Source organism: Equus przewalskii, unplaced genomic scaffold, assembly GCF_037783145.1.
Source record: "Equus przewalskii isolate Varuska unplaced genomic scaffold, EquPr2 ChrUn-3, whole genome shotgun sequence".
In the NCBI taxonomy this organism is placed as follows: domain Eukaryota; kingdom Metazoa; phylum Chordata; class Mammalia; order Perissodactyla; family Equidae; genus Equus; species Equus przewalskii.
The window spans coordinates 413,218-427,840 of record NW_027228751.1 but is presented as its reverse complement, the minus strand read 5'-3'; the positions used below and the strand labels follow the sequence as shown (position 1 = coordinate 427,840).

Genomic DNA, 14,623 nt, shown 5'->3' with positions numbered 1-14,623 from the left:
TTGGGAAGAAAAAGGAAAAAAATAAAATCTTAAAAAAAAACAAAAACAAAAAAACCCCTGCTGACCCTACAGAAGAGTTACATGTGGAAAATAGCCATGGCAGATTTGAATGAAAGGTCCAATAGAGAGAACAGCCGTTAACTAAATGACACCAAGCACTTACCAGCCAGGCGCTGACTTCCAAAGTAGAAAGGCGGGGTCAGGTGAGGTGGTGGGGTGAAAAGGAGGGTTCCGTTGGGCTGGCGCCGAAAGAACCATGGTCTTCAGTTCCTTCCCACCTCCACAGAGTTTTCAGAACCCAAGTACACATCAAGATCTCGATCCTAACTACACTTTCCACTCTGGCCTAGATGAGGTCTGACCATTTAAAAATGCAACTCTGAGGGAGAGAGGGCAGGACCTCAGAAGACTTAACTACCTTCGGGAGCTCAGACTTCAAATTATCTTATTTCAGTCAGATCCTAAGTGGCAAGTGTTAAACTAAAGGAACATCATTTAGCAAAAGCAAAGCAGAAACTGGTCAAAGGGTGCTCCAGGGAGGCGTGGTGGTGGGGAGGGGATGGAAGGGCTTTTACGCTCTGTGTTTCTAGAATGTTCTCCTTCCCTCAATTTCACGGCACGAAGTCATAGACTAGGATAGTATGTCATCAAGGAGAGGGGTGAGGACCCCTTCCTGTTCTTTGCCCAATGTCATCCAGGCTTCTTTCTCATCTTAGAATTGCTTTTTGGGCCAGCTCTGATTGCAGCATTCTGCTTCAGCCTGCTGGTTTTCCATCTGCCCTCTGGACGTCCCAGAGTTGCTTGTTCCTGAGGCTTTCCCCAGGCTTTTTAGAAAACCAGGCACTGCATCTTTAAGGACAAAATTAAAGAGAAAACATACTTTGTTTTTGTTGTTGAATACGTACTGTATTTAACATCTTTTAATCCCAGAGAAGTGAAATGCAACATCTGTTTGAGTTTATGTAACATCCAAAGACTGACGACTCAGTATTTCCTATTAAAGTCATTTTTAAGGCACTCTGCAGAGCCAGCTCTCTTCTCTTCCTTCACTGGGTTTTTCTCCACACTGGAGCAGAATACCTGGTTTCTCTTTCTTCAAAGTGATACACACATGCTCATGCTTTTAATCTGCTCTTTGTCCTGACGACACCAAAAAACAGCACAATTCCAATTGGGAAACAGTAAAGGAAGGAAATACATTTGTGAAGGGCCAAGGAGGAAGGAAATACATTGCGGGGGGCGGGGGGGTAAGGAGAGTGCAGAGAGGACACATGTAAGTAAATTAACTGATGGGGTGGTGGCAGAAAAGAGAAGGAGCAGAAGGGAAGTGGAACGGGGTGGGATGGGCCAGATGGCTGGTGGCCAGTGAAAAATAGGCTACATTTCCCAGTGAGATTTAAATTAATTTAGCTGGTTCCTTTTTCCACCCCCCCTTTTTAAAGACAGGGCCAATATAGGGGAGGTATCTCAAAATGATGCAGAGTGTATGTAGGTAAGTGTGCTTGCTTGTGCTTCATGCACTTAGGAAGGGCTGATCTTAGAGATAGGTATGATTTGGGGGGCTCTCCAAAGCCCCTCCGATAAAAAATAATCTCCCTTACTGGCCCACAACTGTGCCTGAAATTCCCACCATTAGAGCCACTCCTTCGAATTAAGGCATTATCTGTAGCCCCTATTAAAACGGAAATGTCACCTGGGAGGGGTAACACTCAACTCTTTAGCACCCACTGACTGAACTGTCTGTCACCTATCAGAGAGTAGGACCCTGAGAGATGGGACATAGGGCAGGGACATTCTGGCTAATGGGGAAAGAAGGCTTGGTGGTATGGAATGCAGGAGCGGGACAGGCTGGGCAGCTGAGGGCACGTGTGAAATAGTACTTGCCCTAGGAGGTTACTAAGGGGGAAATCAGTTATCAAAAATACACATCATAGGTTTCCCTAGTGTGTGCAGTGTGTCTAACAGATTGTATATATTACAACATTCTGTGTATATATCTAATATGGAGTTCACTTGGGCCCATTAGGAACACCGTACATCTCTATGGATGTGGATGGTTTGTGTATAGCAAACACACATGTACACACATACACACATTCACTCGTACTCAGCAGTGGAAATTTCATAAGTATGAAGGATGAGATGTCTCTTCTCAGCCATTCGGGAATTGGATGCTGCCTGACTGCTGGGGAAAGGACTGGCTTGGGGCAATGTGACTCCTTCCTCTGTTATTCAACTTGACCCTCATTCAATTCAGGTGGCTCTGCAGAAATGGCCAAGGCTTGGGTTATAAAGATTGGGCATGGGCCTTCCCATCAGGATTGGGATTTGAAGACATGAATGTCACAAAAGTGCCCTTTAAACTTTTGGAATTGGGGAGCCTGGGGAAGGTGCAGATGGAGAGGGAATCTGGCAAGGTGTAGGTTTCTGCTCCTAGAATAGCCAGAAGTCACTTGAGAGCAGCTCCCACGCTAGGTTCAGGAGCCAGTCTCAGGGTATAACCAGGGTACAACCAGGGAGGATGGTGAGGAGCCGGGTGAGACACGTGGGACCTGCCAACTCTCCAGGGCTCTGCTCAGGTTGGTTGACCTGATGGGGGAGGTTCAGTGACAGGGAGGGGCTGGAGGAATGGGAAGAGAACTCTGTCATGCTCAGTGGCCTTTCCCATTCTCTGCACTGGAGAAAGCTGGGGAGATAAAGATGAAGGATGTGAGTGGTGGGAAGAGGCAAAGGCGAGAAGACTCTAGAAGTGGTTCTCAACCCTAGTCTCACATCAGAATCATTTGGGTAACTTTTTAAAAACACCAGTGCCCAGGCTCTACTCCGAGAGATTCTGCTGTAATGAGTAGGGAAGGGGACCAGGCATGGATTTTTTTAAGCTCCTCAGGTGTCTCTAATGTGTATGTGGCGTTAAGAAAATGGCACCAGAGCAGAAAGAGAAGTCTAGTTCCGAGATGGTCAGGCTAGAGCTGGCTGGCTGATCCCCACCTGCAGACATGAAAGAAGAGAAGGGGAGGACTGGCTCTACAGGGGTGGGTGTAGAGAGGATTCTGAGAGCTTTTATCTGGACTGTCGAGCCTCTGCTGACTTGGGTGGTTTTACTGCATCACTTGCTGGTGGTTTCTAACCCTATATCTGATTGAAAATCTGGAAGGAGAGAATTTTCCCCCTTGTTTTCTGTGGCTTCAAAGAGGAATAACTCACTGTGCTCTATGGGGCCAAGAAGACAAATTCCGGGGCTGGATGCCTCAGCGATGGGAGTGGATTTTCTGCTATATAATAAATACATATTTCATAAATAAATAAGTCAGTGAGCAAGCCAATAAATAAGCCAATAAATAAACCAATGCACACCATTTTTGCCCCCTTAGGGTGGTTCTCCCCTCACCCCACTGATCCTGGGGACATACACTTTGCCTTTGGTTACCTGAAGTCACCCAGCCTGGACGTGTAGGGGAGACAGGATTGCTTTGGTCCTGACTCTCTAAGGATCAGAGAAATCTTAAGAGAGTGTTAACATCAGCCACCCATGTGGAGAAGGGAGAAAGAGGAAAGATACATAATCCCTCTGTTTCCCAACCAAAAGTGTAGGGAGGGAAGGCAGGGTTTGGGAACCAAGGGCGGGTCATTTTAGATATCTGGAGTCCAGGCTGACCAGCTCTTCATCCCTGGGCAGCTTCAGTTAGAGGGTTGGGGATGAACTTGATATCTGGATGGACCCAATCTTTCACACAGAAAGATACAGCAGACACAACTCCCACTTCAACACAGCTCCTCAGGAGCCAACCAGCCAGCCCAGCCAGCCCTTGGGGAGTGCTGCATGGCACGTGGTGGGATGGGAGGGGGTATGGGTCATGAGATGGGAGGGTGGTGAGGAGACAGGCAGGATGGCACTCATTTTAATGGGAAATCAGCTGTCCAGGGCTTCAGCTTCTGGAGCCACAGCCACTGCTCATTTCCTCCTCTTAGTCTCTGCCATGTGGTTCTGCTTGCTGGGCGTGCCTTGTCCTACTAGATGACCTGTATGTGGACACGGAAACATGTCAATAAAAAGGGCATTAAGACAGTGACCAAAGAATGTCATTCCTTAAAAGCAGATATTCATAATCTGGGCTTCATAAATAGATTTCAAGGGGACAATGACCCTGAAATTTTATGCAAAATTATGGGTACTCATTTACATATTTCTCTGTAAAGATGGTCTATAGCTTTTATGTGGTTCTTAACAAATAATTAAAATAATATTAAGAGATTCCAGATCGTCTATAGGTATAATACATCAGCAAGGAATAAAAGCATCTACAGAAATGAGTGGGAATTCCAGAGCCCCCAGGGTTTTGTTTCTCAGCATCCGAAGGCACAGGATTTGCAAGAATCACTGATTCACCAGAACCCCACGGCTTCCCCAGTAATCCTGGGCATGGTGCATACTCCAACTGCGCTAAAACTTCTTAAATCCGAGTCTACATTATTCAACTTGAAGTTGTCAATTTTTCTTTGAAAAGAAAACTGTTGACACTATTTTTTTTGGTGAGTACTTGTATATATTGCTTTATATAATAGCTCTGGTCCTAAAGAAGAAGTGGGTGAACTAAGTTTTTAAAATAAAAAGAACATTTTTGAATACATGAAAGGAGTTACTCTGAGGTAAATCCAAGCATTAGACATCCTCCTCTTTGTTCCCTGATGATTTTTTTTTTCTGTTTTGTATCTTTGGATTTTGATATACTGGGTTTGCTTACAGGGAGGTACTGCTATAATGATACAAGGCTTTATGATTACAGATGAATGCTGTTGCCTTTTCAGACTTTATGCATGGTTTCAGTTTTAGGAAGAAAACAAAACCCCAATTCTTATATTGATAGCCAAATAAACTGGTTCCAATCGTTTGAGGTTTGCAGACAACCCCATTATAGATACAAATGGAAACTTGATAGCCTAGAAGTCATTTCAGAAACTGTTCCTCCATTCACCCTAGCTGCCATACTCTAGTGTCAATAAATGCCAGTTCCTCTTCCTGCAATAAGCAATTGGCCAGAGGCACTGTTTGTGCTAGGCTCTGCCAGCCCTTGCTATTTTGTATGGCACAGAAGGACAGACATGGTGGGTGATGGGGGAAAGTGGGATACAATGTGGGCACACATGTACTCATGGATCATACTGGAGAGATGCTTGTGTGCAAAAGTCATATCATCAGGACGACTGCTTTATATGACCATTATATTCATTATATTATTCATATTATATTAATTATACTTATTATACAGTATAAATGACCTTGGGTTAGCATAATTTTTGTACAGATAATATTTTAGCCACAGGGTTGAGTTTTGCCTATCAGATTTCCCCAAGGCAAGGCACAAGAAGCTCAGAGCTCTCTCACAAGCCTAAAAACTTTAAGGGGTGACTACGGCACTGAGAACAGGCCTTCTTCCCATTTCACAGATGGACAAGTAAAGGTGAGCTGCATAATAAAGGCAATTCAAAATCAGGCTTCAGTGGTCTCAGGTCTCCTGGTCCATGAGACCATCCTGAGCATTTGAGATAGGGATCTGGCTTGGGAGTGGCTACTTCTTTACTGAAGAGGCAAAGACAAGATCGTTTTTGGCTGCAGGTTTGGAATCCAACTGAGTTTAGGGCTGCTTATTCTCTCACAACAAATGCCCTATTTATTTCTGATGGATGTGCCCAAAGAAGGCCTTTTCCTTTGTTTGACTTTGTGAGGGGTTCTTGGAAGCAGGCGCTTTCTTGCTGTTTCAGAAGACCCACAAATTCTTCAGGTGACATGGTAGACGAGCCCTTAGTCCCTGATATGTGTGTGTGTGTGTGTGTGTGCGCTTGCACTGCACACGAAGAGGTAGGTGAGATAGCGCCTCAGTCCCTCTTCATCTGATGTGCATATGCAGAGTCCCTGTTTCTTCCCTAATTAATTAGAAGTAATAGCTTTCCATAGTTTCTGGTACGTGAGGGAGTGAAGTGGGAAATAATTTAATTGGCTGTCTTGCTTTCAAAGCCCAGTTTAATGAAATAGTTCTCAGTCTGAAGTGCATGTATTATCTTTCCTGTTATTTTTCCAATTAACATTTCATTGGATCACGTCTGTGTGGAATATTCTAATTGGCTTGAAGGGTGGGGGTGATGGGACAGGAACAGATGGAGAGATAACCAGCTGTTTCCTTCATCACCAGTGCCTGCATATGTCTTGATGTGGTTGTAGGTTTTCCCCAGTGCCTTTCCTTAGAAGAGCTCAAAGAGATGGACAGAGCGCTGCCTTGTCACCTCACCCATCCTTGCTGAGCCCCTGGGACAGAAAGGCAATGTCCTCTCACAGGCAGACTAATGGAGCACTGGGTTCCCTGCAATGTGTGACCCCAAGGGGGAAAATGAGTGGCTCCCAAAGCTTCCTGTGAGCATCGTCTCCCTGCAGGCAGCGACTCTGTTTAGCCCGGTGCAGAGCAGACACTCCATATAACTACTTGTTGAGAGAATGAGTATCCAGAGGGATCTCATGGCACTCCCTCAGCAGCTCTTCCTCTTGTGAAGAAAACAATGCATAAAAGATGGCTTGAAGCAGGATGGGCACTGGGGTGAGACAAACCAGGCATCTAGGGCAGACACCAAAGGGGCTCACTCTCAGCAAGCACAACGTCAGTGTTTGCACAAACCTGAGTGAGTGCCTTCTTAAATTCTGCACCCTCGATGCCTTGGTTGGTTCACCCTAGTCCCAGGCCCTGCCTGAAGCAAAGCATTCTCTGCTCCTTCCTGTCTGCTCCCTCCTCCCAGGGATGCTGGGCCTCAGACAGCCTGAGACCAGCCCCACACTCAGCTATCTCATCCTTCAAATGCTTCTCGTGCACTGTCGGAGCTCCTCATGATCCCCAGGGAGGTCTGAGTGCAGCTGGGCTGCTGCTCTATGTCTTAGCCTTCTCCCCTTATGGTTCTAATTCCAATGTCTATTTTCCCTTCTCTCAGGCATTTCTGACCAAGCACTCAGCTGTTTTAAGGATAAAGCCATGTTTTCTGGGTTAGCCAAGGACAAACAAGAGCCTGGAGGCAGAGGAGAGACTCCTGTGCGTGGCTACATGGCCTGCTGTCCAGAGGCCTGGCTTCACATTTGTCCTGATGAGAAGACTGGCAGGTTCTCTTCAGGACCACTCCCCAGTCGTACAAAATTACCTCTCTCCTCGGAGAACCGGTGGCGGGGGGCCCATCTCAGGGGAGAGGCACAGTTTGGGGTGTGGGCACAGGGGGCCTTGGGAAGCAACCCTGAGGCAAGCCATGTGGCTGTGTGGCTGGTCCAGGTGGGGCCTTGTGGAATGGGGCCACAGCAGGCAGGGTGGGCAGAGAGGGGCCATAACCAAGTATGCCTCCAGTGTGGTGAGACAGCTTGGGGGGGCAACTTAGGAAGAAGTATTACCTCCTTTATGTGCACCTACGTGACCAAATCTATAAGGCTACCGCCTAACTGTGGAACCTCAGCCAAGACCTGGGGTATCAGAAACCGTAGGGACAGACAGGCTGGTGGAGACCCATACAGAGGTGTGTGTATGTACATATAATATACAAAAATATATATAAAAATATTTATTTATTATTATTATTTTCCCCTCTCTATTTCTTGCCTGACCCACGACAGGAAAAACGTAGCTGTCCCTGGCTGGTTTCTCTAGTCTGCTTAAACTGGCAAATCATGCTGGGATTTCAAGTCTGGCCCAGATCTGATGTTCTGCCTCCTTTCCTTTTCAGAAGGGCTCTTGAAGTTCTAGCTGCAAATTCTGCCTAGAGCTGCTTTCTACTGGGCTATGTAGTAGTTCCCTTTCTCTTCTTGTCCGCCAGGGTCCAGGCCTATCCAGCAAGGTGTCTAGGGGAAGGGAGAGCTCAAAGCCTACCACCCTCCACTGAGGCCAGGCATCACTTGGCAGGGAGAGCGGGTTTCCCTGAGATGGTTTTGGACTTCCAAGTAGCTGGGGCTTGAGGGTCTGCAACTAGCCCTGGGCCCTGTGATTCTACTGAGGTGACAGTACCTTACATTGGACAGTGCTTTAGACATTTTGGACTATTTCCAGACATCATCGCACTATGTCTTCCTGACTGTGATGTTGACTGGGCTATATTAGTGGCTCAGTTAACAGAGGAGGAAACTGAGGCCCAGATGAATTAAGTGATTTGCTCAAGGTCTCATTTACCAGCTGGGTCCAAAAGATTCAAGTCATGCTGAGGTCCTGAGCTCTGGCCTCTGACCTCAGAGCACCCAAATGAGCTTCCCTTCCAATGTGGGATAGGAGAGAAATCACCTGCAGGCACAGAGCCTGGGAAGCTGAACCCAGATTCCTCAGGAGAGCTTACTCTATCTTGTCAAAGTGCATCCAGGAATTGATTAGGGCAGCCCTGCAAAGACTCCCTGTCCTAGTCAGTCAGCCCTGTTCAAGGAATAGCAGCGGCTGGACAAGCAGAGAAGGATGCTTGTATTTAACTAGGGAGAGAATGTTCTGTGAGAATGGAGTAAAGGTGTGGAGCCAGAAGACTGAAGCTCCAGTCCCCAGAGCACTACTAGTGTTAGTGTGACCTTGGACGGGTCACTTGACCTTTCTCCTCAAATCCCTCATCAGTAAAATGGGGACATAAAGCGGATCTTATAGTACTGTTGAGAATAAAATAACAACGTATTTGTGTCTGTGCTATGTAAACTGTAGCATACTATTCAAACGGGAGTTATTGTTATTAATAATAATAAGGACAGAAAGGTTAGGCCAATACTAAGATTTCCTATCTTGAACACAGATTTTTTTACTCTGTGCAAAGGAAAGGAAAAGCCCTTTGTAAGCTGTAAAGCACTGTGCACCTCAAAGGAATTGTCAGGAGGACTGAGGTTAGTGATGGGATCCATCAGGGGAGGGAGCACAGCTGGCCAAGGTGAGCAATGGCACTTCATCAGCCAGATGCATTCCTATAAAAGTGTTTGAGAATGGCCAAATAACCTTGGTTGTCCTCTGGCCACTGGGCTGGCAACTCTCCTGAAGGCCTTCCCTAGGCACATGTCCTACGAGGGAAATGGGAACCAGATGTACTCAAGATCTCAAAAGAAATTAATGGCAATAGACTCTGGGGTAAAAATATCTGTGTGCGCTGAGCTTGCTCACTCAGCTCCCTTTCTATCTAAGGATCATTTAGGCTTAATTATAGAGTTCAGGCGTTCATTGGGTTTTTGATTAATTTTCTTTTCAGCTTGAAGAGTGTGTGAGTGTAGTGGGTCTGTGTGTGTGTGTGTTTACATCTTTCTTTGCAACTCAGTGGGGAGCTGGCTCTGGCAATGTTTAATTGTGCCCTCAGTTCTAACAAGAACATTCGATGTGCCAACCGGAGCTCGGAAAGCCATTGTTCCCACTGCCTCTGCCCTACGGGCTGTTCCTGCCTCATTGAGGGATGGCGGGTGGCAGGGCCTTGCTCAGCTGGGACCTCAGCTGCGGGATGCACGCTTTCCTCCTCCTTTTGTGCTTATGGTGTTTAAGGGATTCTGAGACCAGGAGAGCAGATTTCCTACTCCGCTAATTACCAGCACTGTGCTAAGAGCTGCCAAGTGACAGCCAGCTCACCCACACTGCAGCCCCTGACAGGCATTTTTCTGGGCCAATCTCCCTGGGGATTACAAGATTCTCTGCATAAAGAAACAGTGTTTGTTCTCTTATTTGTAATCTGTTCACTTAGTAGACTGGTAGGGACTACGTGCCCGTGTAGGTGAAAGTGGCTTGCTTTCTCCTTTTCTTCCTTCTCTTTTGTGCCCTCTATGCAGGGAATAACTGGGGAGGCAGCACAGTATAGTATAACTGCATGAGATTTGGAGCCCAAATCCCCAGTTTGAATCCTGGCTCTTGGAATTTTCTGTTTGTGTGCCTATGGGTAACTAAATTAACCCCACTGGATCTCAATTTATTGTCTGTAAAATGGGAATAATAATAATAATATCAACAACAACATTACACTCCTCATAAGACTGTCTGGGGATGAGAAAGTGCATGTGGAAGCCTTTTGTAAAATACTCTATAAATCATAGTTATTTTATTTTACTGCTCAGAATTGCTGTTAGAACATGATTTTGACCTATGAGATATCATTTCTAGTACTCAGAGAGAGGGAGTTGTAAAAAGGCCCATGGAATGGGAGGTGGAGAGAGGACTAGCTTCGATCTTCCCACGTACTGTGGACCGAAGCCATGCCTTGGGAATGTACGATGCTGCAAAAGGCTTGGATTAAGAGTTCCATCTCAAAACAGCTAAATAAAAGGGAATTGGGAACATTTACTTTTTGACATAATTGTAATAAGGATTTCCCCCTACTCTTTAAAGGATGGATTCAATTGTCTCTAGTGCTAAGAGGGTGAATGGCTCAAGGATGGTGACAATGCTTTGGCTGGAGACAAAGAGATGACTGTGGGTCTCAGGTAAGTGTGACCGTGCTGTGACATGAGATTTCGGAAACCCAGGGTCTTCTCTTGGCTCTGCTTCTTATTAGGTATGTGACCCTCAATAGATGAAATAATTGAAATAGACGTCAATTTCCTGGAGATTGTGGAAGAAAAGATCTCAAAGGTGACTAAGGAATCTATGACCTTATGAAATGCCCTTTTCTACACAGGAATTAAAAACTCTTGTGCCACCAAGAAACCATTGGGTGTATGTGTGTTTAGAATCCAAATATAGTCCTAAAACTACCCAACTAAAACCTAATCAAGGCACCGAGTGAGCCCCTTTAAACTGATGGCATCTGGCGTCAGACCCAGAGACTATTAGGGGAAGAAAGGCCTCATGGGAGGATGGTGTTGACCCCAACAGAAGTTCTAGGGTGAATTCTCTCTTGTTGGAGAGCCTTCATTTGGCAATATCCTGACCAAGTTGAAAGGTAATGATCTAAGGATCACATAAAGAAAAGCGATCCTTTCCTTGTAAAATAACTATAACTTAAAAATAATCAGACAACAGAGCATTCTGCCAGGATGATTTCAGAACTGACTGATCCAACTATGGAGTTCACAAGAGTATCACTGACAATCATCATAATGTATATCTGCACTGTACTTTTAACTTTTACAAGCACTTTCCCATCTACTTTTCTCATTACATAATTTTCCAGAAGACTGGCCTGAGGTCATTTCTTTTAAAACTTTGAAAAGTGTGAGTTTTCAGTGAGAACAAATCCAGCTAAATCTGTTGCACCTTGTTTTACAAACACAGATACGCCTTTGAAAATGTTATGCTATATGTAAGTATAATTGTGTAAGTCATATCTTATTTTAATGGGCTGGGGGAATTTGAAAACAGAAATCTTGTATAGGATTTTGTAATGTAAATAATCCTTTTTCATTAATCTGTTGTTACAATTTTGGAATTTCAGATATCAGGTTTTCTTAAAGTGGAGCCACATGTAGATTCCAGGATCAGTATCCACTCTCCAGAATCTCCTAAGGGTGGCGTCTAGTTCAATCAGATGGAGAGACTGCTGTTCCTTATGTCAGTGTGGAAAGCGAGCAGCTTTATATTCAAGGCATGGAGCTCTCTGGGGCTACCTCTTCCATAAAAAACAAGGAAGCATGGAAAAGGACAGAGGAATCCAAATATAACAGCTGAATTATTTCTAAATGGAATGTCTCCAGGTCTTCTGAGTCACGGATGTGTCATTAATGTGCTTTTATAAATAGCTCAGCTTGCCATCAATACTAATCTATAATAGAGTAGCTGGTGTTTGGGGTGTGAGGTTAACACTACATCATTTGGAGTGAATTTATTAACCTCCTCATGTAAAAAAAGCACCATCCTTTGGGACTAGAACCTTTGGGACTAGAAAGAAATGAGACTAAATTGTATTTTTAATAAAAGTTATAAATAAGTCCTCCTGCTTTTCTTTCTCCATCCTCAAACTCTGGCAGAAGACAGATCATTGGAGCCAACTATGGGACTATAATAATAGTTCTGAACCTCAAATTTTTCACCTCTGAAATTAGACTGGCAGTATCCATTCATAAAATTCACAGTGAGAGTTTTATAATTATTTTGCATGGGGAATCTTGAACAAGGATCTCTTTCTCTCTCTCATATATATACACACACATATATGTATGTGTGTATCTCACAATTTACATCATTGAGAATAAAAGGAAAAGCTCTTTTTTGGGTGATTTAAGCTAGAAGAGCTGGGAAAATCCTAATTGTAAAGACTGAAAACTTTAAAAGTTTTATACTGGCCTGACTAAAGAAAATATGGTCTCTTATCCTTACTGGTTGGATCTTGGCAATAAAGTCTTGCTTAATGTGAGTAGCTCAGATTTTCATTAAAGAGCTCTGAAGTGAAGTCTTATGAAGCACTTTCTCACAAATGTTCAAGCAGTTAAAGTTGAGCTTCTGTGAAATTGAGCTAAAATAAACACATACAGATACGCAATGTATGTACTGTGTATGCATAAAGGCTACAAGTACATATGCAGGTACTGCTGGAAAATCTCCTAGTAATTATGCTATACGCATGCTGGCATGCCTGCCTGCATGTGTGCATGTGCGTGTGTGTCCATGCATACAAATGTACATTCCAATCATTCAGAAACTAAAAAAAAACCCATAGAATGAAAATACTATTCTTATTTGTTGAAGTGTTTTTGAAACCCTACATGGATTCATGGCCTATTTATCTTTTTTTAAATTTAGGGCTGGTAATGGGAGCAGAATAAGCAGCTGTAAACAAAATTAGAATTCGGTTTTCACTAAAAACATGGTGAAGGCCCCAAACATCATAGCTACTGCAGAATACAGGAATTATCTATCCAAATACTGTGGCTGAGCATACTTTGAATAATCAATTTTCAGAAAGAGGTGGGTGGAAGGAACCATTGAGATTCACCATCGGTTAGTTCACATCAGCACCTGGGACAGTTCCCAAGAGGCTCCCCCTCAGAAGGGAGCCAATACCAACCTTTCTCCAGTTTTCTAAGTTTTTCTTTCACTCCAGTGAGTGTGTTGACAATCTGATGATCAGCTAATAAATGCACAGGTATTAATTTGTAATAACAACTTATTTCTTCCTCGTCCTATCACCCGTTCTCTTCACAACCTGACCGCCATTCCACCCCATTCCCCAGCACCCTCCAGTTAGACAGCGGAACTGTCTGTCTTACAAACACCTGGTGTGGATGTTTTCACTCCCACTTCTAATTGGTTGGGAAGCAGCATTTGCCACAGGCACTGTTTAACATCGTTTCCATCCCCTGCATCTCACAGGAAAGAAATGGTCAATAGTTCAGATAAAAGAATCATCCTGGTCAGCTCCAAAATATGGCTACTTGCATGGTAATCACAGCAAGTCTGTCAAATCAGTGATTTCTTTATTCCTAAAAGGAAGAACTTTTCCTAAGGATATGGTTCTACCGCCCAAGGAGCAGGCCTACTCTTCACAAGTGGCTGCATAGGCTGGCAAACCAAGAGGTCTGCTTTGGCTCAGAAACTCAGTTTGGCTCCTGCCACCCCTGGCAACCTCACTAAGTGTCTCACTGGTATGTGTGCCACACACAGTTAGGCCAGTCTGTTTCTACTTAGGAGGAATAACAACCAGAGGTGGCCCCCGCTTGGGCCTCCACATGAGGACCTGGGCATCATTGGCATTGGGTTTCACTAGTGCATTGGGGGGGATGGGTTCCATCCGGCTCAGGATCCGGGGCTGCTCCTGCTGAGTCCTGCCCACCAGCCGGGCCCGTTGCCCCAAGAGCTGAAGAGGGTCTACCTCAATGTCCACCCTCATCCTCCACTTGATGGTCTGCAGAATGATCTTCTCTTTCGTGGTGGTGTTCATGGCCACCAGCCAGGTAGTGAAACTTTGGTCCCTCTTGATCCTTGTGAGCAATGGCACATTGCTGTCACTCACTGGCACTGCCCACGTCACACTTGGGTAGAAGTTGTCATTCATGCTGACGGAGAACCTGGAGATCTTGTTGGTGGGGCCAACCAGGGTCACAGTCTCTGTGGTGTTCCCATACCAAGGGTAGCTCACCCCATCTGAGTCACTGATGGCTTTTACTCTCCCTTCCCTCAAGTCAGGCAGCTCCCAGCTTGACCTGGCAAAGCAGAAGAGATGCACAAGAAAAGAAGAGGCTGAATAAATTTTTCAAAAGCCAGAGAGGTGCCCACCACTTACTAACACAGTGAACTTGGGCAAAATGAGAATTTCAGAGGGGAATTCATGTCAAAAAGTTCTATGCTGTGCTGTTTCAGGATTAAATGGGAACAAATCAAAACAAAACAAAAATAAAAAAGCAATACTGAAACAAGTTAAATAAAACCATAGGTGGTCCAACTGGAAGTAGAAAGCTCAAAGAGGCATTTATGAGAGCCACGAAGAGGCATCAACTTGTTGGGATGGTACAATTGTAATAAACTGTTTAGAGGCATTCCACTGCAAGAACTACTTTCTTGGGAAGTATGAGTGTGCATAACGTTTGTTTATTGGGAAGAGGTGGTGGTTGAAATTCTATGTATTTGGAAGGAAGTATCAGGTGGAAAGGAGGGCAAAAGGAGGCAAAGTTAAAGGTTATACTAATTTCCTAGAAAATACAGTAGTGTAATTTCTACTCAGTGAAAAAGGTTGT

The 14,623-nt window shown here is 44.7% G+C and overlaps 1 protein-coding gene across 5 annotated transcripts in view; it reads right to left on the bottom strand.

Annotated features, from left to right (window-relative positions):
- Positions 1-880: 880 nt before the first annotated feature.
- Positions 881-14,623, bottom strand: part of FAM78B (family with sequence similarity 78 member B) — a 93,232-nt gene continuing 79,489 nt past the window's right edge. The window contains exons 2-4 of one of the 5 annotated variants that reach the window (XM_070608181.1): positions 13,762-14,092; positions 12,958-13,249; positions 881-4,020 (exon numbers count right to left, since the gene is read on the bottom strand). In XM_070608181.1, coding sequence (XP_070464282.1) covers positions 13,193-13,249; positions 13,762-14,092 — 388 coding nt within the window. In that variant the 3' untranslated portion in view covers positions 881-4,020; positions 12,958-13,192. Of the gene's footprint in view, positions 4,021-12,957; positions 14,093-14,623 lie in introns of all 5 variants that reach the window. The other 4 variants (XM_070608183.1, XM_070608182.1, XM_008524808.2 and 1 more) reach the window with 4 other exon arrangements.